Genomic DNA, 27,726 nt, shown 5'->3' on the forward strand with positions numbered 1-27,726 from the left:
CACACTCTTAGTAGAGATTTTGCGGTTGCAATGTTCCTGTCATTTAGAGCAGCGGTCCCCAACCTTTTTTGCATCAAGGACCGGTTTAATGTAGGCATTATTTTCACTTGTGCCAGATAAAAACACAGCAAAAATAAGTGCATGAAAAATACAACACGATATATTGCTGAATTAGTGGGAGCTCTTGGCTTGTTTCTTTGCAATGAGATGCAGATGGAAATCCGTTTTTGGCTACAATCTGTCACATTTATATTTTATATGTTCATGAATATGCATTGTATCATGTCACAAAGCTATAACACATATAACAAATGGCAACTTACTATGAGGAGTTTTATTGTACATCTATAAACAAGCCTATTGGTGTGTCGAGTGGGACGGGCTAAAGTTAAGTCGGAGAAAATGCAGTTGTTTATAAAGTATTTAATGTTTCTCTGTGGCCCGGTAGCAAATGCGTCACGGACCTGTAACGGTCCTCGGACCGGTGGTTGGGGACCACTGATTTAGAGGATCTTTGACTAAGGCGTTTTTAACGGTCCTTAAAAACAGTATGGTGGTTTTGACAAACCAGTGTTTTTGTAGCAGATTCTTAAAAACAACAGATCTTTCTCGTCGTAGCTCCTTAAGTAGCGATTTTGGAAAACAGATGAGTGCACCTGTCGATTTAGAGGATCTTTGATCATTGTTAATGCAACTGGTCCTCGAAAACAGCAGTGGGGGTTCTGAAATATCTCAGACTAGCGTTTTTGAAGGAGCTTCTTAAAAACAGAATACTCCAGTCTTATGGAGGACACATTAAAAACAACCTGCAACAAAGCAGCACACGCAGAAATATTTTTTAACAGATTCCCAAAAACAGCAAACTCTCGTCACTCAAATCCTTGAGTAGCGAGTTTGCCGTTGCAATGCTCCTGTACTGTAGAGTATCTTTGACCGGGCATTTTTATGATCGGTCCCTAAACGACACGGCGGTTCCGACAAATTATATTATTTGACCAATGTTTTTGCAGCAGAGTCCTAAAAACAGCTGAACTCTCGTCAAAGGGTGTAACGGTCTGTGTATATGTATGTATTGAAGCGTTTAGGTAAAAGGGGATCGGTTCGGAACGGAGATGCACCCAACGAGTTTCCACACGGACATATTAAGTAGCGCACCAATCGTTGGGTAAACAATGCACACCGAGGCACAACACACAGCATTCTAGCAACGACCGGGCTACGACAACATGCAAAAGCCAGAGCTGGATGACCTTTTGCCTCGTTTAGATCTCTCGTTTGGGAACAATTTAACTTTGTGGTGATACAACAATGGAGAACGAGAGCTGGACAAAGCGAAAGCAGTTTGCCGACATTGTTCAGCAGCAGTAGTGTATGCTTCTGGCAACACGTCAAACATGCCAGCCCAATTGAAGCAGAAACCACTCCCAAGTGAACACCGCTTCAACGAAGAGAAAGACGAGCGTGGTGCAAACACAGCTCCCCACCGCATTCAAGCAGCCTCTCCTCGGCCAGTCAGACAGGGCTAAAGCAATAAGAAATGCCGTTGGGTGTTTTTATAGCAGCATATTTAAAACCATACGGCATTAAAAACTAGATTTTGACCCACTTCTACAGTGGAAGAACAATGAGCCCATATATCCTCTTACTGACAAGTTAGCCAGACACTACCTCGCCATATCTGCTACCTCCGTGCCCAGCGAAAGGGTATTTTCCTCAGCTGGAGACATCGTAACTGCAAGTAGGTCTGCTCTTTCCGTAGACAATGTGGATAAACTGATTTTTTTCTGGCAAAAAAATATGAAGATTGAGTGAAAGTCACCAGGGTTAAAGGCTGGGCGGAAACAAGAAAAATTTATCTGAGGCCGAGTTGACTTGAAACTGCTTATTGTTGCACTTTATATGTAGAAAGGTTTTGTTAACAAACCAATTCTGAGCCTTATCTTATTTAGCTTGTATTTTATATATGATGACCACATTAACCCTGGCAATCGACCCTACGTGTATATGTATGTTATTATTATCCTTGGCATTCATGACTGCCTGCTGTTGCACTGATCAGCCTAGCGGTGACTTACATCCATCACACAAAGATCTATTCCTACATTTGAGCAGAATTATTATAGTCTTCCCAACGTTAAAAGGATAAAGCCATTGTTTAGAAATTTGGTAAATAAATAACCAGAAAATGTATATTTTGTTGTTTTTTATTAATGTATTGAAAATGAACCGAACCGTGACCTCTAAACCGAGGTAGGTACCGAACCGAGATTTTTCTGTACCGTTACACCCTTACTCTCGTCACATTAATCCTTAAGTAGCGATTTTGCAGTTGGACTTTGAAAACAGCAGAATTTAGATTATCTTTGAACGGTGTTATTGCAATTGGTCCTCAAACAGCAGGGCTGGTTCTCTCAAAAGAATATCTGTCACGTATTTTTGAAGCAGCTTCTTAAAAACAGCCGAGCTCTCGCCACATAAATCTCCTATTTGTGATTTTTCTGAGTGCTTCTGCCATATAGAGGATTTTTGACTATTATTCTGTTTTGAAGATCTTTTAAAACAGAATACTCCTGTCATATAGAGGATCTTTGACTAGTGTTTCTGCAGTTGGCCCTTAAAAACAGCAGAGGACTTCTTCCATAAAGGATCTGTGACTGGCGTTTTTGCTGTAGGTCCTTAAAAAAAAGCACATGCTAAGACAACATAAAAGGTGTGGTCTGCCATTAATATAGACTAAAAAGATATTCAGTGGTTGCCGTAGCGTAGCGACAGTATCCTCCACCTATCTATTGAAATTATTACATATAGTTGCTTTGAACAGCACATTGTGGAGTTAACAAGCATGTCGAGGAGTAACAAACAGCTGACCAGCATTTATTTCACCCTCCGGAAAACAGACCGCTGCCATCACTTCTCCTTCTTTGTTTTTTTATTTGTTTTTACACGTCGGAATATATTAGTCGGGCGTGTAACGCTGCTTTCATGTTTTAAAATAGCAGCAGTCCCTCGGTAGGGTTTGTTTGCCGTACTTGCATTAGTAAATCAACAAATTCTTTTAAAATCCCTCCCATCCCCACATCCTCTCTCTCCCTCTGTTGGTTCTTTACTTAATTCCACGCGGGAATACGTGTGGAGGGGATTTAAACAAATGTGATGTTTTTTGACGCTCCCTTACGTTTTACAAACCAGCTTAAGGACAAAAGTATTTTGGGCTCTTAAGAAACTGGTAAATACAAATACAATCATGTAATCATATAATTTATAGAAATATTTCCATTTTGTAACATCTTAATTTAAAAATACGAGTGCTGTCAAATGATGGATTTAAATTACATCTAAGTCTGATTAATCACACTTTGGAATTGTGATTAATCATCACTAATTACACTATAACACTGGCTTGAAAAATGTTGATACATTTAAAATCTAAATTTTTTTACAAATGCCATTTTTTTGTCAGGATGTCATACATTTTATTTTAACGGTTTGACTAAAGATATGTAATATTTGCTGAAAACATGGAACCAGTATAATCTAAAGTCCCTTCAAGAAATTACAGTCCACCAGTCGGAGTCTCCCTACTGAGGTTGGGTGATAAAACAATACCAATAAAAACAAAAAATACATTCGATAAAACGTTTTATTATTTTTTTTATTATTATTATTATTATTATATTTGAAGAAACCGGAAGTTGCAAAGCAAGGTTGGTTGCATGAACAAAGGCACCCGCTCTCTGTTAACTGAGCAACGTAGGGAGCGATCACTGACCGGTGGAGGTGCCACGCTAACAGCCAATAAGGTAACAGTAAAAACTACCAAATTTGGTTGCGGCATCTTGTTGTCTCGCGGTTAAATCTTTGCATGGAGTCAAAAGAGAAAGTAAAAATTACGAAAATCGTGGATAAAACAGGAAAAGTCACCTTGACACGCTGGCAGACGCTCACACTTTAGAGCACAACTGCAACTTTCTGGCACTAAACCTGCAGAAAATAGTTGTCAGGTTTCTTTATGTACACATTTCACACTATTTTCTTATACTTTACGCATTTCTTACAAATTAACTTTAATTTTAAGAAGTTATTAAGTTTTCAATGTGATGTACTTTTGTTTACATCGATCATTTCCATGCTTGTGTTGACATTTCCTTTCCTCTTCACCTTAATAGTGGAGAGAATTATAACCAGAAGGTTTATTTTACATAAAAACATACTTATTAGAGATGTTCGATAATATCTGCAGGCCAATAAATGCTTTAAAATGTAATATCGGAAATTATCGGTTTCGGTTTCAAAAAGTTAAATTCATGACTTTAAAACGCTATTGTACGGAGTGGTACACGGACGTAGGAAGAAGAACAAAGCGCCAATAAATATTAAAGGCACTGCTTTTGCGTGCCGGTCAAATCACATAATATCAACGGCTTTTCACACACACAAGTGAATGCAAAGCATACTTGGTCAACGGCCATACAGGTCACACTGAGGGTGGCCGTATAAACAACTGACATATGCGCCACACTGTGAACCCACACCAAACAAGAATGACAAACACATTTTGGGAGAACATTCGCACTGTAACACAACAGAACAAATACCCAGAAATCCCTTGCAGCACTAACTCTCCCGGGACGCTATAAAATATACACCCCTGCTACCCACCACACCTCAACCCCGCCCTCCAATACCCGCCCACCTCAACCTCCTCATGCTCTCTCAGGGATAGCATGTCCCAAATTCCAAGTTGCTGTTTTGAGGCATGTTAAAAAAAAAAAAAAACCCTTTGTAACTTCAATAATAAATATGGCGGTGCCATGTTGGCATTTTTTCCCCGAGTTGATTTATTTTGGAAAACCTTGTTACATTGTTTAATGCATGCAGCGGGGCATCACAACAAAATTAGGCATAATAATTCCACGACTGTATATATCGGTATCGGTTGATATCGGAATCAATAATTAAGAGTTGGACAATATCGGAATATTGGATATCGGCACCTAGGAGTCTTGTTCACGAGTGGGGGAAGAGTGGATCGTGAGATCGACAGGCGGATCGGTGCGGCGTCTTCAGTAATGCGGACGTTGTACCGATCCAGTGGTGAAGAAGGAGCTGAGCCGGAAGGCAAAGCTCTCAATTTACCGGTCGATCTACGTTCCCATCCTCACCTATGGTCATGAGCTTTGGGTCATGACCGAAAGGATAAGATCACGGGTACAAGCGGCCGAAATGAGTTTCCTCCGCCGTGTGGCGGGGCTCTCCCTTAGAGATAGGGTGAGAAGCTCTGCCATCCGGGAGGAACTCAAAGTAAAGCCGCTGCTCCTCCACATCGAGAGGAGCCAGATGAGGTGGTTCGGGCATCTGGTCAGGATGCCACCCGAACGCCTCCCGAGGTAGGTGTTTAGGGCACGTCCAACCGGTAGGAGGCCACGGGGAAGACCCAGGACACGTTGGGAAGACTATGTCTCCCGGCTGGCCTGGGAACGCCTCGGGATCCCCCGGGAAGAGCTAGACGAAGTGGCTGGGGAGAGGGAAGTCTGGGCTTCCCTGCTTAGGCTGCTGCCCCCGCGACCCGACCTCGGATAAGCGGAAGAAGATGGATGGATGGATGGATATCGGCAAAAAAAGACATTATCGAACACCTCTAATTTATTTGTAATATATTTTTCTCCTGGTCCTTATTTTTGATCATAAGAAAATATCTATAATTATCTGTTTAATACACTTATATCGTGATAGAGTTTTCAGCCGTATCGCCCAGGTCTACTCCTCACTCAACGTATGCATTGGACTGATCCCTGACCGTAAAACAACCCGCAGGTACAGTAAAAGGGACTGTATGTGATTAATCCGCGGTGATATATCACTGATGTGGTCATTTGAGTAATCTCATGAATTAACTCCGTATCTGTCCATGTCATTTTAACTAACACAAACTACGACACCCAAAAGTAGGAGACAATCTTCCAGGCCGTGAGAAGAATGTGGTAACTCTGCGAGAGCATCACCTGCTTCCTCATCCCAAGCAAAGCTCTTCTGAATACAGCCGGCGTGTTTAATCAGCTCAAGGGGGAAAACTGCTTATCTCCGTGCACTTGTCATGGATAGCGTATTGAACATATCAGAGTGAGAAATGGGAATAGTTCATTATTTTCTGAGGCTCACAATGAGTCTGATGTATCTCACCGCGGCCCCTCCACTGACAGCTCATTTTCTACACAATCCTGGCATTCAGCTCAGGCAGACCGAGAGAGAGAGAGCGGCCGAGCGAGGGAAAATAGGCTAGCGGATCTCCATTGCTTATTCATGACGCTGTGGCCTGCTAGGTGTGTTAATAATCTCCGCGAGAAACCAAGTGGATCGCGGTTGTTTGTCGAACACCTCGTCAGGCCACCGGCAGGAGAGGGAAAAACAGACTTGATCCCAGGCACAGGGAGGCGGATTAAGAACAGGTAATGTGCTCGAGTTGATGAGCACACGAGTGGATAGGAGGCAGGCCGGGAGCAGAATGTTAAAATGGGAGCCGAGCGCAAACACCGCATGGAGTGTCGGCTTTTCTCTTTTCAAAGGTTAATCACAGGAATGCGAGAGATTCCTAGCATTCCCAGCGCGCCCATTCACCCTCGTTGTGTTTTTTTCATGACTCAATGTCAGCATATGCAAAAATTGTGACTTTGGCGACAAGAATTTAGTTTTTGAAATGTGTGTCCCTGGCGATGTATTTCTGGTAATTCTGACAAGGAATCTACTACCTAGGAATGATTCTGTAAAAAGTTTTTCTTGATCAGACTCATCCAAGCATGCATTTGTAACGCACTAGGGCGGGGGTCGGCAACCCAAAATTTTGAAAGAGCCATATTGGACCAAAAATACAAAAAACAAATCTGTCTGGAGCCACAAAAAATGAAAAGCCGTATATTAGTGTTATCATGAAGACAACATATGATGTAAGTGTCTATATTAGCTACAATAGTCTACTATCAAAATAGCTATGTGTCGAAGGCTGAAACAAAGCATTGTTGACAGAAATATTGAAATGTTATATTTATTCTACACATTTTTACAACATTAGAAACCATTAGTAAATCAGAGGCTACTGAGAAGGTTGATTGATTGAGACTTTTATTAGTAGATTGCACAGTACAGTACTTATTCCGTACAATTGACCACTAAATGGTATCACCCGAATAAGTTTTTGAACTTGTTTAAGTCGGGGTCCGTGTTCATGAATTCATGGTACAAATATATTCTATCAGCATAATACAGTCATCACACAAATTAATCATCAGAGTATATACATTGAATTATTTACATTATTTACAATCCGAGGGGTGGGATGTGGAGGCAGTTTGGGTGTTAGGTTTGGTTGAAATCAGCACTTCAGTCATCAACAATTATATAATCTGAGAAATTGATATTGTAACAGTGTAGGTCTGACTTTGTAGGATATGTACAGTGAGCAGTGAACATAGTGAGCTCAAACAGCATAAACACAAGTATATGTATTTGATTATTTACAATCCGGGGAAGTGGGCTGTGCTGGGGTGAGGGTGTTAAGTTTAGGGTTGGAGTTGTTTATGAGATAACTCCTGGAAATTATTGGCCAAAAGGTATAGATGTGTGTGTCCAAGTTAAAGGAAACAGCTTTTAATAGATTTATTATAATCTTTGGCAAGCTAGGTAATGTTTGCTGTGGTCTGGAACAACATGGCAGACAAACAACTATCTGAAATGCAGCCAATATTACATACAGATAATGTGTAATGAGACATGCAAAGCTTGATTATATTCAAAGAGGGCACTGCAAAAACTGAAACCTAAGTAAGATTAAATATCTCAAATAATGAATAAAAATATGCAAATATGCGAATGCTGATATATATATATATATATATATATATATATATATATATACAATATTTGCTATAGAGAAATAATTAGACATGTACCAGGCATGTGATTTGACCACAATGAAAAAGACTGAAAACATTTCCGGGGGTCTGGGGGACGAAGGCCCCCAGCCAGGTCCAGGGCAGTGCCCTGGTGGGGGGACCATGGGGGCAACGCCCCCCGTAGCTCCTGGTTTTTCACCAATTTAACGTGCTAAAATTAACAAAGACAGCAGAATTTGAAGAAAATATTCTAGTGTTTAAAGACATGAAAACATCATTAATAGAACATCCATCCATCCATTTTCTACCGCTTATTCCCTTTCGGGGTCGCGGGGGGCGCTGGCGCCTATCTCAGCTACAATCGGGCGGAAGGCGGGGTACACCCTGGACAAGTCGCCACCTCATCGCAGGGCCAACACAGATAGACAGACAACATTCACACTCACATTCACACACTAGGGCCAATTTAGTGTTGCCAATCAACCTATCCCCAGGTGCATGTCTTTGGAAGTGGGAGGAAGCCGGAGTACCCGGAGGGAACCCACGCATTCACGGGGAGAACATGCAAACTCCACACAGAAAGAACCCGAGCCTGGATTTGAACCCAGGACTGCAGGACCTTCGTATTGTGAGGCAGACGCACTAACCCCTCTCCCACCGTGAAGTAGCATTAATTGTAAAATACATAACCACTAATAACAATTCACAGTTTTAATGTATATGCCTAATTGCCTACAAGTTTAGTTATAAACACAGCCCAAAAAAAAATAATGTAAACATTTCATTATTTTCGCCAAAATAGGATATACATTTATGAAAATAATTAAACATGTTTAGTATTGTTTACTCATATTTGAAAACAGGAAATAATAATAATGTGAGGACACTGACATATTGCATGATACAAGTGTGAAAATATTTACCTTCAAGATTGTTACACCACTGACAATATTGTTTCAAGAGACTACATAAGAACTTAATATTACAAAATAGTATTATATGCATATTTATTTCAAATAAATTGCCAACTGGAATCAATAATGCGACTCTTTGAATTTCTGTAATTTCATAATATATTTTCACGTGGTTTTTTATTTTTAGGAAAAAACATTTATATTTTGCAATGCAATAATTGGTTGATATTTAAAACAAACATGCGTATTTCGCAAGCAAATATTTTTTAGCTTACCTCATTATTAACTACCCTGTTTGCAACTGAAGTGGGTTGTTTGGGTGGATCTTTCCTCTAGATGTCTATGGCAGTTGTCAATGTAAACAAAGGATGAAGTCCGTAAGGTTTGCTCACTTTCGGTTGGCATCCAAAAGTAGCAGCTAGTGAAAAGTTTGTTTTCCTTGCTTCAAGTAGTTTCATATGTTTTTGGCGTTTCGCATGTACTTCCAAATCCTTGAAACCTTGTGATCCATAGTCAATATTATCATGACACCAAGTGCACAAAACTTTTCCGGGACGATCGATTTTCCCAATAAAATCGGCAAACAGAGTCGTAACTTCCTTCTTCGCAAAAGTATCATTATTCATAACAGATGTCCTGATTGGTCACAAGGAACATATCGACCAATCAACTACGGCGTAATATAAGCTACGTCTCGATTACAAAAGACGAATCGGCAAGTAAACGAATCTTGACTTAGGGTCGGAAAAACGGAAGATTATTATCTCCCCCCCCCCCCCCCCCCCGCCCCCTTAACCCCCCCTCCCCGAGGTTGAAAAAGACGGAATTCCGACTTTAGACGGAAAAATCACATGCCTGATGTACAATAAATAAACAGTTCACAACCGGTAATTCATACCATGAATTGATTAACGTGGACCCGGATTTAAACGAGTTAAAAAACTTATTCGGGTGTTACCATTTAGTGGTCAATTGTATGGAATATGTACTGTACTGTGCAATCTACTAATAAAAGTTTCAATCAATCAATCAGACCAGTCCAAAAGTTTAAAAGTATAATAGATTCAGCGGGGAGGAGTTGTCGCCTACCGTGAAGTGGTGTGTAGGTAGCTCGCCATCATTTTGAGATGATAGAAGATAAAAAATCGGACCTAAACAGGTTCAAAAAACACAAATTAGCACTCAAATACACTTTAATTACGGTCATCAAAATAATTAAATTGTTCAACAATTGATGTTACACAGCACTATTAAAACAAATGCATCACAGAATTATGGCCACATATGCAAGCATTGAATAAATCAAATCCATTATTACACTGTTTTTTCAACCACTGTGCCGTGGGAGATTATCTAAATTCACCTATTTGGGTTAAATATATTTTTTGCAAACCAGTAATTATAGTCTGCAAATTATAGTATGTGTGGTGGTTGAGTGTCAGCAGAGTAACTGTGTAATACTCCTCCATATTAGTAGGTGGCAGCCGGTAGCTAATTGCTTTGTAGTTGTCGGAAACAGCGGGAGGCAGCGTGAAGGTAAAAAGGTGTCTAATAAATCTTAAACCAAAAAAAAACAAAAGGTCAATGCCCCTAAGTAATGGAATTGAAGCTTAGGGAAGGCTATGTAAAACGAAACTAAAACTGAACTGGCTACAAAGTAAACAAAAACCGAGTCCTGGACAACAGCAAAGACTTACTGTGCAGCAAAGACAGCGTCCAAAATGTATATCCGAACATGACATGTTAATCAACATTGTCCCCACAAAGAAGAATAAAAACTACTGAAATATTCTTGATTGCTAAAACAAAGTAGATGCGGGAAATATCGAGGGAAAACATGAAACTGCTACAAAAAGATAGCAAAAAAATAGGAGTGCAAGACAAGAACTAAAACACTACACACAGGAAAACAGCAAGAAATACAAAATAAGTCAGGGCGTTATGTGACAGGTGGTGAAAGTACACCTACTTTGAGACAAGAGCTATATATTTATACATAGCTGGTAATGGTTTTTAAACTCATATCCAAAAATTCTGACAACTTTTTTAATGTGAACTGAAATTAGTTTTTTTGTGTTTTCTGCTTGGGATGTGCCTCTGGATTTTTTCAACACAAAAAATGTGCCATGGCTCAAAAAAGGTTGAAAAACACTGCATCATTATATACCAGTACATCACTTCATATTCATCCATCCATCCATTTTATACCGCTTGTCCCGTTCCGGGTAGCGGGGGTTGCTGGAGCCTATCTCAGCTGCACCAACACAGATACACACAACATTCACACTCACATTCACACACTAGGGCCAATTTAGTGTTGTCAATCAACCTATCCCCAGGTGAAGGTCTTCGGACTTTTTAAATTTTTTATTATTGAAGCAATATGGTTGTTAAACTTGGGGCAGCACGGTGGAGGAGGGGTTAGTGCGTCTGCCTCACAATACGAAGGTCCTGAGTAGTCCTTGGCAACACTAAATAGGCTCTAGTGTGTTAATGTGAGTGTGAATATTGTCTATCTATGCTGACCCTGCGATGAGGTGGCGACTTGTCCAGGGTGTACGACGCCTTCCGCCCGATTGTAGCTGAGATTGGCACCAGCGGCCCCCGTGACCCCAAAAGGAATAAGCCAGGGGTGTCTAAACTTTTTCCAGAGGGCAGCACACGGAAAAATTTAAGCATGGGGGGCCATTTTGATATTTTTCATTTTCAAACCATAACAAAATATATGGATTTTTTTTTTAACCCTTAGGGCTCCTGGGGAGCTTAGGGGGTCTCAGTCACTAAAATGTTCAAAATATGTCAAATTATTATTTTTTTTATTCAATGCAAAGTAAATCTCTATATCCACTTGAGGTTGATATAAAGTAAAATAAATATGTTTTTATGCCTTTTCTGTCAAAGACAACTTTGTTCTTTATAGTAAAACTGAAATATGCAGTAATTAGATAGATGGATAGATAAATAGATAGATAGATAGATAGATAGATAGATAGATAGATAGATAGATAGATAGATAGATAGATAGTACTTTATTGATTCCTTAGGGAGAGTTCCTTTATTTAGCAATTCAAGCCCTCAAAGATCAATAATGCAGGACACCATTGATTTTAATTATTTAATATTTTTGAGTAATCACAGTGAAAAGTTAAATAAAATTCTACTAAATATATTTGAGATCCGAAATGTTGCCAACTCATAAAGTGATGCATTTTTATTAGTTTTTTTTTTTTTACTTTTAACACTTAAATTTCAAGATCAACTTCCGATATATCTGTCGATTTTAAGTTTGAACTATTATTTTGTTTGTTTTATGCTCTTTTGTCAAAACTTTGTTTTTACACGGCAACCACGACAACATATGCAATATTTTTTCCACATAAAACATTTTGAAGTGATAATTTTTAAGTAATAATTCATTCTAACAGATTTTATTTGTCCTTTTTTTTTTTTTAGCAATGGAAAAAAAACAATACAGACATAAGGAAAAAAACTGCCTTCATTGAAGCTTTGTGTCAACATTGCCACTTTTTCCTCATTATATTTCACCTCCATCCATCCATCCATCCATTTTCTACCGCTTATTCCCTTTCGGGGTCGCGGGGGGTGCTGGCGCCTATCTCAGCTACAATCGGGCGGAAGGCGGGGTACACCCTGGACAAGTCGCCACTTCATCACAGGGCCAACACAGATAGACAGACAACATTCACACTCACATTCACACACTAGGGCCAATTTAGTGTTGCCAATCAACCTATCCCCAGGTGCATGTCTTTGGAGGTGGGAGGAAGCCGGAGTACCCGGAGGGAACCCACGCAGTCACGGGGAGAACATGCAAACTCCACACAGAAAGATCCCGAGCCTGGATTTGAACCCAGGACTGCAGGACCTTCGTATTGTGAGGCAGACGCACTAACCCCTCTGCCACCGTGAAGCCCATATTTCACCTCATTCCACTTTTTAAAAATTGTTATATTTTATTTTTTGCAATACTATCAATTTTGCAATTTTTGCAGAATGTTTGGCGGGCCGGTAAACGATTAGCTGCGGGCCGCACTTTGGACACCCCTGGGATAAGCGGTAGAAAATGGATGGATGGATGGATGGGTTGTTAAAGTTGAGGATTTAGGGGATTTATGGTCACTGTTGAGGGCACCGAAGGGACTTGTGTGTGTGTGTGTGTGTGTGTGTGTGTGTGTGTGTGTGTGTTAATGTACTGTAAGTGGATTTTGCTTTTTAAAATTCAATGTAAAGTAAAAAATCTTAATTCAGAAATCAGAAGTGCACTTTATACATCTATTCATTCCATGAATTGGCACTAGACCAAGTTTTAATGAAGTTGTCACTTTTTTGAAGCAACAGTTTGTGCTTTTATTTGTTTGAGGACAATTATGAACTGCAATGTTAAATCGGCGTCATTTCCAGGAGGGCTCTAACAACAAAATGGACCAACTAAAAAGAAAACTTGGAGGTCATTTCAACTTTATACATCTTGGTAAAATATTCAGCTATAATGTAACCGTAAATTATACCTCATTTAGGGTATAAAGACATACTTAGCTCGGAAGCTAAGCTAGCATGTAGCATTATTGACTTTGGATGGACGCTGCCGCCATTCAACACAAAATGACGGAAAATGTTGACTCACGGTTGACGAGGTGTCTAAATAAAAGACGAAGAGGATGCGCGGTGAGCAGGTTTGTTTCTTGTTGGATAAAGTTGGTCATAAAACCCGTAAATAGCAACACCTGGGCTGAGAATGATTGACAGGTGGCAACGGGATTCAAAGGTGCCGCGTCAATTGCGTCTGCCGGAAGTATGGCGTCTACCGGAAGTGTGACGTCACCGCGTTATGCATTGACTTTTTTTTTTATGTTTATAAATTTCAACATTAACAAACAGATGAGAAACAAACGAAATAGTTCAACAAAAGTATAAAACATTACAAAAAATTATAAAAACCGTACAAAACAGCACCAGGGGGTTGTAAATTCAAAGTTACAAAAATAGAATACAAAAAAATATATATAAATATATATATAATAAACCAGGTGCAAAGCCATAGGCCAGGGGTGTCCAAAGTGCGGCCCGCAGGTCATTTTTTAACGCCCCCACGGTACATTTTAAGAATACAATTGAAAAAAATTAAAAACATAAAAAGTGGTATAAAAGAGCAAACAGGTGAAATGTAACAAGAAATTGTTGCAATGCTTACTCTTAAAGCACAAAGCTGCATGCAGGCTGTTTCTTTCTTTAAAAAATAATAATGAATCAAAATCAATGTCATTTTCATTTATTGACCTATTCAAGGCTTCGATTACTTCACATTAAATATTCCACTTTGAGATATTTTTTTGGCGAAAATGTTGCATATTTTGTGTTTTGCCATATAAAAAACTGAGCTGTTTTTTTTTCATACAAGGGCCTAAAACAAACAAACAAAACATAAACAACAATAAAACTTAAAATTGACGGATATATCTGAAGTTGTTTTCGAGATTAATGTGCTAAAAGTAAACAGTAAAAAAAAAATTATAATTTATTTTTTAACACTAGCACACTTTTGGATCCCCAAAAGTGTCCTACTTATGTTTTTAAGTGTCATTGCTCCAAACATAATAATGATTCAAAATCCCAAATTAAGGCTCCAACTATTATATAATCTCAAATATTCCACCTAAAAAAGTTATTGGGTGAAAATATTGCATATTTTGTGTTTTTTCCATTTTTTTGTTCTAATGTTGATCTAGAGATTTAAAACTTGCATAATAATACAAATTATAATACTGAATAATGACACATTTTTAATATTTTTTTGGGACCAAAACCCTTTGGAGTCCCCGGAATCATAACTGAGTGGAGGCCAAAATGTATATTTTTTATACATATATTGTATTGGTTTTTAAAATAAAAATTATGAAAATGGCCCCCGCTTGGTCTGATTTTTCAGTGTGCGGCCCTCATTGGAAAAAGTTTGGACACCCCTGCCATAGAATCATTCATATTCATTAAATAACTTAAATTTGGAACAATGCATCATAGTTTTCACAGCGTCTTTGTTGTTAGAAGCAGAGAGCGTTTTAAAGTAAAGTTCAAAATCTTTTTAAAAGGCACAAAAGACAGGTCGGGTATTGAGAAACTTACATCCACCCGGACAATTTTCACGACAAATGTGTGCTTTCTTTTTTTTTTTTTTAATATGTGCTATTTGAATTTGCACTGTATGAAAAAAAAATGAAAAGGAATTTCAACTTTGCAATCTCATTATAATATTGGCTAAGTTTTATATTCATAAATGTAAGTTTCTCAATACCCAACCTGTTTTTTGTGCCTTTAAAAAAGAATTACAACTCTCCGTTAAGACACTCTCTACCTCTAACAACCAAAAATAAAATAAAAACTATGATGCTTATTTTATTTTTGGTAAATTTAAATTATTTAAATTAAATAATTTACATTAAATTTAAATTATTTACTGAGCCTGTTTGAGCCTATGGCTTTGAACTTTGTTATATATATATATATATATATATATATATATATATATATATATATATTTCTTTGCATTCTATTTTAGTTACTTTATTGAGTTTTCAACCCCCTAGCGCTGATTTGTAGAGTTTTTGTACTTATGAGTATTATTATTCCTCGATTGTTTATAAATAAAAAATAATAAAATTCCCCCCCCCAAAAAAACGTTTACTGTGTTCAGAGCGTGTAGTTTCCCACCATGCTTTGCGACTTCTACAAACGCTGTCAAAATAAAACAACTTCCGGTCAAGAAAACGTAAAAAAATGAACACGTCCACACAAAGTTCAAAGCAGTTGTCAAAAATGTCTTACAACAATAGTTAGGATAAATACAAATATATAGTGTTTTCGGACTATAGAGTGCCCTACATTTTAGAATTTTTTTTTTCTTATATTAACTGCACTGTACTATAAGCAGCAAGTATATATATATATATATATATATATATATATATATATATATATATATATACCAATAAACGGCTGGAATAATTGATTAATTTGGTTCTTAGAATGTATACAGAAGAAGCAGAAGAAAACATGTTGCTTTAATAGGCCTTAAAACCTTACCATATTACAAACCCCGTTTCCATATGAGTTGGGAAATTGTGTTGGATGTAAATATAAACGGAATACAATAATTTGCAAATCCTTTTCAACCCATATTCAGTTGAATATGCTAGAAAGACAAGATATTTGATGTTCAAACTCATAAACTTAACTTTTCTTTTGCAAGTAATAATTAACTTAGAATTTCATGGCTGCAACACGTGCGAAAGTAGTTGGGAAAGGGCATGTTCACCACTGTGTTACATCACCTTTTCTTTTAACAACACTCAATACACGTTTGGGAACTGAATAAATAATTGTTGAAGCTTCGGAAGTGGAATTCTTTCCCATTCTTGTTATATGTAGAGCTTCAATCGTTCAATGGTCCAAGGTCTGCGCTGTCGTATTTTGCCCTTCATAATGCGCCACACATTTTGGATGGGAGACAGGTCTGGACTGCAGGCGGGCCAGGAAAGTACCCGCACTCTTTTTTTACGAAGCCACGCTGTTGTAACACGTGCTGAATGTGGCTTGGTATTATCTTTCTGAAATAAGCAGGGGCGTCCATGAAAAAGACAGCGCTTAGATGGCAGCTTTTGTCGTTCCAAAACCTGTATGTACCTTTCAACATTAATGGTGCCTTCACAGATGTGTAAGTTACCCATGCCTTGGGCACTAATGCACCCCCATACCATCACAGATGCTGGCTTTTGTACTTTGCGCCTATAACAGTCTGGATGGTTCGCTTCCCCTTTGGTCCGGATGACACAATGTCGAATATTTCCAAAAACAATTTGAAATGTGGACTCATCAGACCACAGAACACTTTTCCACTTTGCATCAGTCCATCTTAGATGATCTCGGGCCCAGAGAAGCCGGCGGCGTTTCCGGATGTTGTTGATAAATGGCTTTTGCGTTGCATAGTGGACCTTTAACTTGCACTTACAGATGTAGCGACCAACTGTATTTAGTGACAAAGGTTTTCTGAAGTGTTTCTGAGCCCATGTGGTGATATCCTTTAGAGATTGATTTCGGTTTTTGATACAGCACCGTCCTAGGGATCGAAGGTCACGGTCATTCAATGTTGGTTTCCGGCCATGCCGCTTACGTGGAGTGATTTCTCCAGATTCTCTGAACCTTTTGATTACAACGATTTGCAAATTATTGTATTCCGTTTATATTTACATCCAACACAATTTCCCAACTCATATGGAAATGGGGTTTGTATTTCATTCTTGCAAATAAATGTGCAGAAATCCCTTCCCTTGTGATACTTGTTGGTGCATATGTGATCGTATGATGAGATTATGTGAGGGCAAAAGCTCACCATTACTGCATGTATAATGGGAGCAGTGATTTACATTACCTTTGCCGTGCACATTCAGCACAATTAGAGGTTAAGAGTCGTAATGCGGCTCCTTATTTACCCAACAGTCCCCTCCCACGCATGCATTTGTCTCGGTGACTCAGTAACAACGTGGCCTTTTATTAATTCGGAAATAACACCGCGGTTTGCAGGGGAAATGCTACGACGCCGCCGTGAACATTTCATTTCCGACCGGCCGCCGTACAATCAAATGTGACATTTCACAAATGCGCCGAGAGGGTGATCTTTGTTGCACCGCCGGTGACTGATTAGCTGTCGCAGTTAGCCACTGTTTTGGTTTGTGTGTATCACCGCCGAAAGTATCTGGACTTTATTGGGGAATCGTTATTTAACTTTGCATCCCGGCTGCCAAAGCTTTTTTTTTCCATTTGGCCCGCCAAGCATTACCCAATTAGGCATTCAAAGGCCTACTGAAATGAGATTTTCTTATTTAAACGGGGATAGCAGGTCCATTTTATGTGTCATACTTTTGCTAAAATAATTTAATAGAGAACATCGACGATAAAGTTCGCAACTTTTGGTCACTGATAAAAAAGCCTTGCCTGTACCGGAAGTAGCAGACGATGTGCGCGTGACGTCACGGGTTGTGGAGCTCCTCACATCCTCACATTGTTTACAATCATGGCCACCAGCAGCGAGAGCAATTCGGACCGAGAAAGCGACGATTTCCCCATTAATTTGAGCGAGGATGAAAGATTCGTGGATGAGGAAAGTGAGAGTGAAGGACTAGAAGAAAAAAAAAATGACTATACAGTGGGAGAGATTCAGATGTTAATAGACACTTTTACTAGGATAATTCTGGAAAATCCCTTATCTGCTTATTGTGTTACTAGTGTTTTAGTGAAATTATATGGTCGTACCTGTACAACCTGAAGGTTGGCCCCGCACCTTTCTTCAGCACCAATCGACGGGTGGTGGCGATGCCCATCTCTGCCCTTCGCAAGGGACCGTCTTCGAAACAGGATCTTTCAAAATAATCGCTGCATAACACACTGTATTTTGTGTGTGTAGGAGCCAAAAAGAGGGCCATACTTGAATCTATGTTTATTTTATTATTTTTGAGTGATTGATGTGAGTATGTCATTGTGCACCCTTTGCAGGTGGTGAGTAGTTCCCACGCAGGTCTATAAGGGGCAGGAGCGCGCTGGCCGCGTGATTGGCAGTCGGGCACCAGCATACCGTCTTTGACCTCACCTGTCTGTAGACCTCACCTGTCTGTAGACCTCACCTGTCTGTAGACCTCACCTGTCTGTAGACCTCACCTGTCTGTAGACCTCACCTGTCTGTAGACCTCACCTGTCTGTAGACCTCATCTGTCTGTAGACCTTGGCTTCATATAAGCTACCATTTATTTTGTTTCCCGAGTATTCTAACCCTTGATTATTGTAAATAAAACAATCTTCAATATCGCTGCTGGATCAGTTTGAATTAGTGGAGGGAAAGCGGGAAAAGGAAGAATACGTGACAAGAAAGGCTGTGTAAAAGGTGTGAGTCAGACAATCAATCAATCAATCAATGTATTTTATTTCGGCAATCTTCACATAAAACAAAGAACAACAACAAGAAAAGAAAAAACAAAACAAAAAAAACACTCATTTGTGCAATGATTGAGCCGAAAGGGTGTAGGTTGAAGCACCGCTTATATAAACCTACCCCATCACAACAAGAACAAGGTTCAAAATATATAAAATCTAAAACATGCTTCACTTATATTACTTTTTTTTTTTTTTTAAACAATATATAAGCAACATATATGTAGCACACGTCTCATATACACAGTTTAACATTTATATCAAACATGCGACTTGTCCAGGGTGTACCCCGCCTTCCGCCCGATTGTAGCTGAGATAGGCGCCAGCGCCCCCCGCGACCCCAAAAGGGAATAAGCGGTAGAAAATGGATGGATATACATTTGTACACTTATATATATATATATACACACACACATATATATATATATATATTATATATACACAATTCATATAAATTCCATATAAAGTGGTAATATATACATTTTGATATAACCTATATGTATAATTATGAAATCATAAATTGTATTTATATACATATTATATATTATTGTCTTTCTAAAACAATGTTTGCTCTTCTTTCTTATATTTACTAATGATAAATGATTTAAAAAGACAAGATGCCCATGCCCCAAGTGGAACAAACATTTGAAACAAAGGGGTTATAGGAACAATCACTTTCAGTGTTTTATGCCACTACAGTGTGTGTGGTCCAATCCAACCGTGTTCGCTTGACCACTCTGTTCCATAGTAAAGCTTCACCGTCATCTTTCGGGAATGTAAACAATGAAACACCGGCTGTGTTTGTGTTGCTCCAGCCGGCCGCAATACACCCCTTCCCACCTACAGCGTTCTTCTTTGACGTCTCCATTATTCATTGAACAAATTGCAAAAGATACAGCAACGCAGATGTCCAGAATACCGTGGAATTACAGTTGTGATCAAAATTATTCAACCCCCACACAATTTTGCTGTTTTAGCAAGTTGGACATTTATTCTGTTTATAGTCATATCAAATAAAGATGCATTAAATAGACAAATGCAACTTGAATTACAACATTATATTTTGTAACTTACCAAACATTGTCAACCCTGCCTCTCTGTCGGACTGTCGGCTCCGCCTCTCCACAGCAGCCATTTGAGCTATTTTTAGAACAGACCAGCGGGCGACTCATCTGGTCCTTACAGGCTACCTGGTGCCCGCGGGCACCACGTTGGTGACCCCTGATCTAAAGGAATATAACCTGTGCATCCACAGCCCTCAGACTCTTGAAACCGCGGCCCTCTCCGCTCTGTAGCTGGAGTTATCAGAATGAAGACACACACATCTACTGGTGTGCTGTCCAGACCCGAGGAGACCTGCAAGTGGGCAGGATAGCCACAGAGAGACTGCCAAAGTCGGGCTTGTATTACAGGGATCCCAGGATATGAGACACCGGGCAGTCCGCTGCTCCCTCTAGGCAGCTGGCCCGCAGCCCAGCGAGGCTTATAATCATCTCCATTACCTGTAGCCCTGACTCACATTTAGGAGCTCCCTTTGCAGTGAAGTCATGGCTACACTGCAGCAATACTAAGAGAGAAAAGTCTTTCATCTCATCCGCCATGCCAGCATACAGATTAGGAACATACTGGGCTGTGTTGAAATCAGTGGGAGGGGGGGAATCAAGTACAAGTACATTGTAACTCGCACTTTTCTGTGCGGAATACAAAGAGACATTTATCACTGCAGCTGTGGGTATAGGCAGAAAGAGAGAGGAGGGGGGGTGTTCGAACCATTTCCAACCCTCCACTTATACTTCTTTTCCGTGGGAAAGCACTACACCTCCATCCTCGTTAATCCATCTGGGGTTTTTCCATCCTGCCTGTCCGTCACCTTGTTGCATCGCAGCTTAGCGGAGAACGGTACCACCTCGGCTTGATGGGAACTGTCGGTTTTCCCTGACAGGAGAGCACTGCCGGTGCCTCGGACTACAACCCTGGAGGATCTAAGGCAGGGGTGTCAGACTTGTTTTTTATTGAGGGCCACGTCCCTCAAAGGGGCCACATTGTATGATGTGGGAGATCACATTGAAGGATGTGGCAGGGAGCCTTAACAGGCCAATTTAAATAGGTGGCAGGCCCTATTGATTGACATGGTGGACCACGTTAAAAGATGTAAAAGTACACAACAAATGACGTGGAAGACCACAATTTAACGTGGTGGGCCTCGTTAAATGATGTGGCGGGCTACTTTATAGGATGTGGAAGACCACGTTGATGTGGCAGGCTAACTTAAATAATGTGGCAGGCCAGCTTAAACGATGTAAAAGTCCACAACTAATGACATGGAAGACCACAATTTAACATGGTGGAAGACCACAATTTAACATGGTGGGCCTTGTTAAATGATGTGGCGGGCTACTTTATAGGATGTGGCAGACCACGTTAAATGATGTGGCAGGTCAACTTAAATAATGTGGCGGACCAAATTAAACGATGTAAAAGTACACAACAAATGACGTGGAACACCACAATTTAACATGGTGGGCCTCGTTAAATGACGTGGCGGGCCAACTTAAATGATGTGGCAGGCCACATTAAACGATGTAAAAGTACACAACAAATGATCTGGAAGACCACGTTTTAATGTGGCGGGCTAATTTATAGGATGTGGAAGAGCACATTAAACGATGTAAAAGTCCACAACAAATGACGTGGAAGACCACAATTTAAAGTGGTGGGCCTCGTTAAATGATGTGGCGGGCCACTTTATAGGATGTGGAAGACCACGTTAAATGACGTGGCAGACCAACTTAAATACTGTGGCAGGCCAACTTAAATACCGGGGCAGGCCGACTTAAACAATGTAAAAGTACACAACAAATGACGTGGAAGACCACATTTTAATGTGGTGGGCCTCATTAAATGATGTGGCGGGCCACTTTATAGGTTGTGGAAGACCACGTTAAATGATGTGGGAGGCCAACTTAAATAAAGTGGCAGGCCAAATTAAACGATGTAAAAGTACACAACAAATGACGTGGAAGACCACTTTATAGGATGTGGAAGACCACATTAAATAATGTGGCAGGCCAAATTAAATAAAGTGGCAGGCCAAATTAAACAATGTAAAAGTCCACAACAAATGACGTGGAAGACCACAATTTAACATGTTGGGCCTTGTTAAATGATGTGGCGGGCCACATTATAGGATGTGGAAGACCACATTAAATGATGTGGCAGGCCAACTTAAATACCGTGGCAGCCCGACTTAAACAATATAAAAGTACACAACAAATGACGTGGAAGACCATAATTTAACGTGGTGGGCCTCGTTAAATGATGTGGCGGGCCACATTATAGGATGTGGAAGACCACATTAAATGATGTGGCAGGCCAACTTAAATACCGTGGCAGGCCGACTTAAACAATATAAAAGTACACAACAAATGACGTGGAAGACCATAATTTAACGTGGTGGGCCTCATTAAATGATGTGGCGGGCCACTTTATAGGATGTGGAAGACCACATTAAATGACGTGGCAGGCCAACTTAAATAAAGGTGCAGGCCACGTTAAACGATGTAAAAGTCCACCACAAATGACGAGGAAGGCCAAGTTTTAATGTGTGGTGGGCCTTGTTAAATGACGTGGAAGACCATGTTAAATAATGTGGCAGGCCAACTTAAATAATGTGGCAGGCTACATTAAACAATGTAAAAGTCCACAACAAATGACGTGGAAGACCACATTTTAACGTGTTGGGCCTTGTTAAATGATGTGGAAGACCACGTAAATGATGTGGCAGGCCAACTTAAATAATGTGGCAGGCCAACTTAAATAACGTGGCAAGCCACCTTAAACGATGTAAAAGTCCACAACAAATTATGTGGAAGACCACATTTTTAACGAGGCGGGCCAATTTATAGGATGTGGAAGAGCACATTAAACAATTTAAAAGTCCACGATAAATGACGTGGAAGACCACAATTTAATGTGGTGGGCCTCGTTAAATGATATGGCGGGCCAACTTTATAAGATGTGGAAGACCACATTAAATGAAGTGGCAGGCCACGTTAAATGGTGTGGCAGGGCACCTTAAACAATGTGGCAGGTCAACTTAAATAATTTGGCGGACCCTATTGATTGACATGGTGGACCACATTAAACGATGTAAAACACCACAACAAATGATGTGAAGACCACATTTTAACGTGGCGGGCTACTTTATATGATGTGGAAGACAACCTTAAATAATGTGGAAGACCACATTAAATAATGTGGCAGGTCAATTTAAATAATTTGGCGGGTCCAATTGATTGACATGGCGGACCACGTTAAACGATGTAGAAGACCAGAACAAATAATGTGGAAGACCACATTTTAACGTGGCAGGCCGACTTAAAAAATGTGGCATTTAATAACGTGGCAGGCCTGGTTAAATAAAGTGGCGGGCCCTATTGATTGAAATGGCAGACCTATTTAAATAACCACATTAAACAATGTAAAAATCCACAACAAATGATGTGGAGGGCCACATTATGTGATGTGGAAGACCACATTAAATGAGTTGGAAGACCACGTTAAATGATGTGGCAGGCCAGTTTAAATGATGTGGCAGGCCAAGGTTAAATAAAATGGCGGGCCCTATTGATTGACACGGCAGACCTATTTAAATAACCACGTTAAACAATGTAAAAATCCACAACAAATGAAGTGGAAGACCCCATTTTAACGTTGTTGGCCTCTTTAAATGACGTGCAAGACCACTTTAAATGATGTGGCAGACCACTTTAAAATTATTTAGCGGGCTCTATTGATTGAGATGGCGGACCACTTTAAATAATATGGCATACCACATTAAACAATGTAAAAGTCCACAACAAATGGCGTGGAAGACCACATTATATGTGGTGGGCCTCATTAAATGACATGAAAGACCACTTTAATGATGTGGCAGGCCACTTTAAAATTATTTAGCGGGCTCTATTGATTGACATGGCGGACCACTTTAAATAATATGGCATACCACATTAAACAATGTAAAAGTCCACGACAAATGGCGTGGAAGACCACATTATATGTGGTGGGCCTCGTTAAATGACATGAAAGACCACTTTAATGATGTGGCACGTCACTTTAAAATTATTTAGCGGGCTCTATTGATTGACATGGCGGACCACTTTAAATAATATGGCATACCACATTAAACAATGTAAAAGTCCACGACAAATGGCGTGGAAGACCACATTATATGTGGTGGGCCTCGTTAAATGACATGAAAGACCACTTTAATGATGTGGCACGTCACTTTAAAATTATTTAGCGGGCTCTATTGATTGACATGGCGGACCACTTTAAATAATATGGCATACCACATTAAACAATGTAAAAGTCCACGACAAATGGCGTGGAAGACCACATTATATGTGGTGGGCCTCGTTAAATGACATGAAAGACCACTTTAATGAGGTGGCAGGCCACATTAAAATAATGTGGCGGGTCCTATTGAAAATGTTGGCAGGTTACAATTAAATAATATGGAGGGTCCCATTTAGTAACGTGGCGAGTCACATTCAATAATGTGGCAGGCCGTTTTAAATATTGTGACGGTCCCATTGATTGACTTGGCGAACCACATTAAATGATGTGGAAGACCACAATGAATGAAACGGCAGATCACGTTGAATGCAGGCCACGTTAAATAACATGTCGGGTCCTAATCGAATAAGTGGGCAGGCCACTTTTAATTTTGTGACGGGTCCCATTGAATGACCTGGAAGACCACGTTGAATAATGTCGCAGGCCACAATGAATAACACGACGGGCCACATTAAATATTAAACATGCTGACAAAAGTTTGCCTCTGGTGGGGTTTCCATCCAAGAGGAGACTGAGGGCAAGTAGGCCATAATGCTTTTTGGAAGACAATCTTACAGATACCCTCAACATTTTATGATCATAACACGAATGGACACGTTTACATAATGTGCTTGACTGGTTTTGTACAGGTATATATCATATTATGGGATGCATTAGGGCTGTCAAAATGTTATAGCGGTTTATATACCCTCCCCTAAATACCCAAGGCCCAATATGAGCCCGTGTTCCCACCTGTGGACACGGATCAGGAGGTCACAGGCAGCCGTCTATCATCACTATCTTTCATTCACCAATTAGTGTCGCTGCGCTCCCTGGCTAACCCCTGGCTGACCCTCGCGGGCCAGGAGCTCGCCCGCCCGCAACCTGATTCAACATTTTCTAAGTCGGTCTCTGCAGTGAGAGGCCGCATTCTCGTGACTCGCAGTATCAACTATTGATGAGGGGACTTTTCTTCTTTTTTCTTAATTCATTTTGGTCAACACGCTTCATCACGGGATCTGACTGCAGCTCGGATGTGCATTCAGAGACCTCACATTGCACATCATTAATCGGAATGTTTGGCTGTATGTGCCTCTTGTAAAAAGTTGAAGTTAAAGGCCTACTGAAAGGAGATTTTCTTATTCAAACGGGGATAGCAGGTCCATTCCATGTGTCATACTTGATCATTTCCCGATATTGCCATATTTTCGCTGAAAGGATTTAGTAGAGAACATTGACGATAAAGTTCGCAATATTTGGTCGCTAATAAAAAAGCCTTGCCTGTACCGGAAGTAGCAGACGATGTGCGCGTGACGTCACGGGTTGTGGAGCTCCTCACATCCACACCTTGTTTACAATCATGGCCACCAGCAGCGAGAGCGATTCGGAGCGAGAAAGCGACGATTTCCCCATTAATTTGAGCGAGGATGAAAGATTTGTGGATGGGGAAAGTGAGAATGAAGGACTAGAAGAAAAAAAAAAGTCTAGAGGGCAGTGCGAACGATTCAGATGTTATTAGACACATTGACTTGGATAATTCTGGAAAATCGCTTATCTGCTTATTTTGTTACTAGTGTTTTAGTGAGATTATATATTCGTACCTGTAAAACTGAAGGTCGGCCCCGCACCTTTCTTCAGCACCAGTCGACGAGTGGTGGAGATGCCCATCTCTGCCCTTCGCAAGGAACCCTCTTCGAAACAAGATCTTTCGAAATGATCGCTGCATAATTCACTGTACTTTGTGTGTGTGGTCCAATCCAACCGTGTTCGCTTGACCGCTCTGTTCCATAGTAACACTTCACCGTCATCTTTCGGGAATGTAAACAATGAAACACCGGCTGTGTTTGTGTTGCTAAAGCCGGCAGCAATACACCGCTTCCCACCTACAGCTTTCTTCTTTGATGTCTCCATTGTCCATTGAACAAATTGAAAAATATTCAGCAACACAGTTGTCCAGAATACTGTGGAATTATGCGATGAAAACAGACGACTTATAGCTGGGAACGATGCTGGAACAAAATGTCCTCTACAATGCGTGACGTTATGCGCATGCATCATCATACCGCAACGTTTCAGCAAGATATTTCGGCGCGAAATTTAAAATTGCAATTTAGTAAACTAAACCGGCCGTATTGGCATGTGTGGCAATGTTAATATTTCATCATTGATATATAAACTATCAGACTGCGAGAGAGAGAAATGTTTCACTTCCGCCTGCATCTACAAACACCGTTTCCATATGAGTTGGGAAATTGTGTTTGATGTAAATATAAACGGAATACAATGATTTGCAAATCCTTTTCAACCCATATTCAATTGAATATGCTACAAAGACAACATATTTGATGTTCAAACTGATTAACATTTTTTTTTTTTGCAAATAATCATTAACTTTAGAATTTGATGCCAGCGACACGTGACAAAGACGTTGGGAAAGGTGGCAATAACTATTGATAAAGTTGAGGAATGCTCATCAAACACTTATTTGGAACATCCCACAGGTGTGCAGGCTAATTGGGAACAGGTGGGTGCCATGATTGGGTATAAAAACAGCTTCCCAAAAACTCCTCAGTCTGTCACAAGAAAGGATGGGGCGAGGTACACCCCTTTGTCCACAACTGCGTGAACAAATAGTCAAACAGTTTAAAAACAACGTTTCTCAAGGTGCAAGAAATTTAGGGATTTCAACATCTACGGTCCATAATATCGTCAAAAGGTTCAGAGAATGTGGAGAAATCACTCCACGTAAGCGGCATGGCCGGAAACCAACATTGAATGACCGTGACCTTCGATCCCTCAGACGGCACTGTATCAAAAAACGACATCAATCTCTAAAGGATATCACCACATGGGCTCAGGAACACTTCAGAAAACCACTGTCACTAAATACAGTTCGTCGCTACATCTGTAAGTGCAAGTTAAAGCTCTACGATGCTAGGCGAAAGCCATTTATCAACAACATCCAGAAATGCCGCCGGCTTCTCTGGGCCCGAGATCATCTAAGATGAACTGATGCAAAGTAGAAAAGTGTTCTGTTATCTGACGTACCCACTATTCAAATTGTTTTTGGAAATATTCGACATCGTGTCATCCGGACCAAAGGGGAAGCGAACCATCCAGACTGTTATCGACGCAAAGTCCAAAAGCCAGCATCTGTGATGGTATGGGGGTGCATTAGTGCCCAAGGCATGGGTAACTTACACATCTGTGAAGGCACCATTAATGCTGAAAGGTACATACAGGTTTTAGAACAACATATGCTGCCATCTGAGCGCTGTCTTTTCCATGGACGCCCCTGCTTATTTCAGCAAGACAATGCCAAGCCACAATCAGCACGTGTTAAAACAGCGTGCGGGTACTTTCCTGGCCCGCCTGCAGTCCAGACCTGTCTCCCATCCAAAATGTGTGGCGCATTATGAAGCGTAAAATACGACAGCGGAGACTGTTGAACAACTGAAGCAGGGGCGTCACTAGACCTAATACTGTACTGGGGCACACCTGGGGCACACCTGGGGCACAAATAATTCATGTGAGCGTGCAAAGCGCGCAAGCAACAACATTTTTAGCACTTATTTATCATAAAAAATACATAA

General features: G+C 40.3%; 1 protein-coding gene across 5 annotated transcripts in view; it reads left to right on the forward strand.

The window, feature by feature from the left end:
• Positions 1-27,726, forward strand: part of pcdh19 (protocadherin 19) — a 184,850-nt gene that overhangs the window by 115,147 nt on the left and 41,977 nt on the right. Inside the window, exon 5 of one of the 5 annotated variants that reach the window (XM_061891563.1) lies at positions 18,365-19,073. The exons of the other annotated variants lie outside the window; for them this stretch is intronic. Coding sequence (XP_061747547.1) covers positions 18,365-18,375 — 11 coding nt within the window. The 3' untranslated portion in view covers positions 18,376-19,073. Of the gene's footprint in view, positions 1-18,364; positions 19,074-27,726 lie in introns of those variants that run through there. 5 annotated transcript variants of the gene reach the window in all.

This window comes from Nerophis ophidion, linkage group LG29 (assembly GCF_033978795.1).
Source record: "Nerophis ophidion isolate RoL-2023_Sa linkage group LG29, RoL_Noph_v1.0, whole genome shotgun sequence".
Classification (NCBI taxonomy): Eukaryota; Metazoa; Chordata; class Actinopteri; order Syngnathiformes; family Syngnathidae; genus Nerophis; species Nerophis ophidion.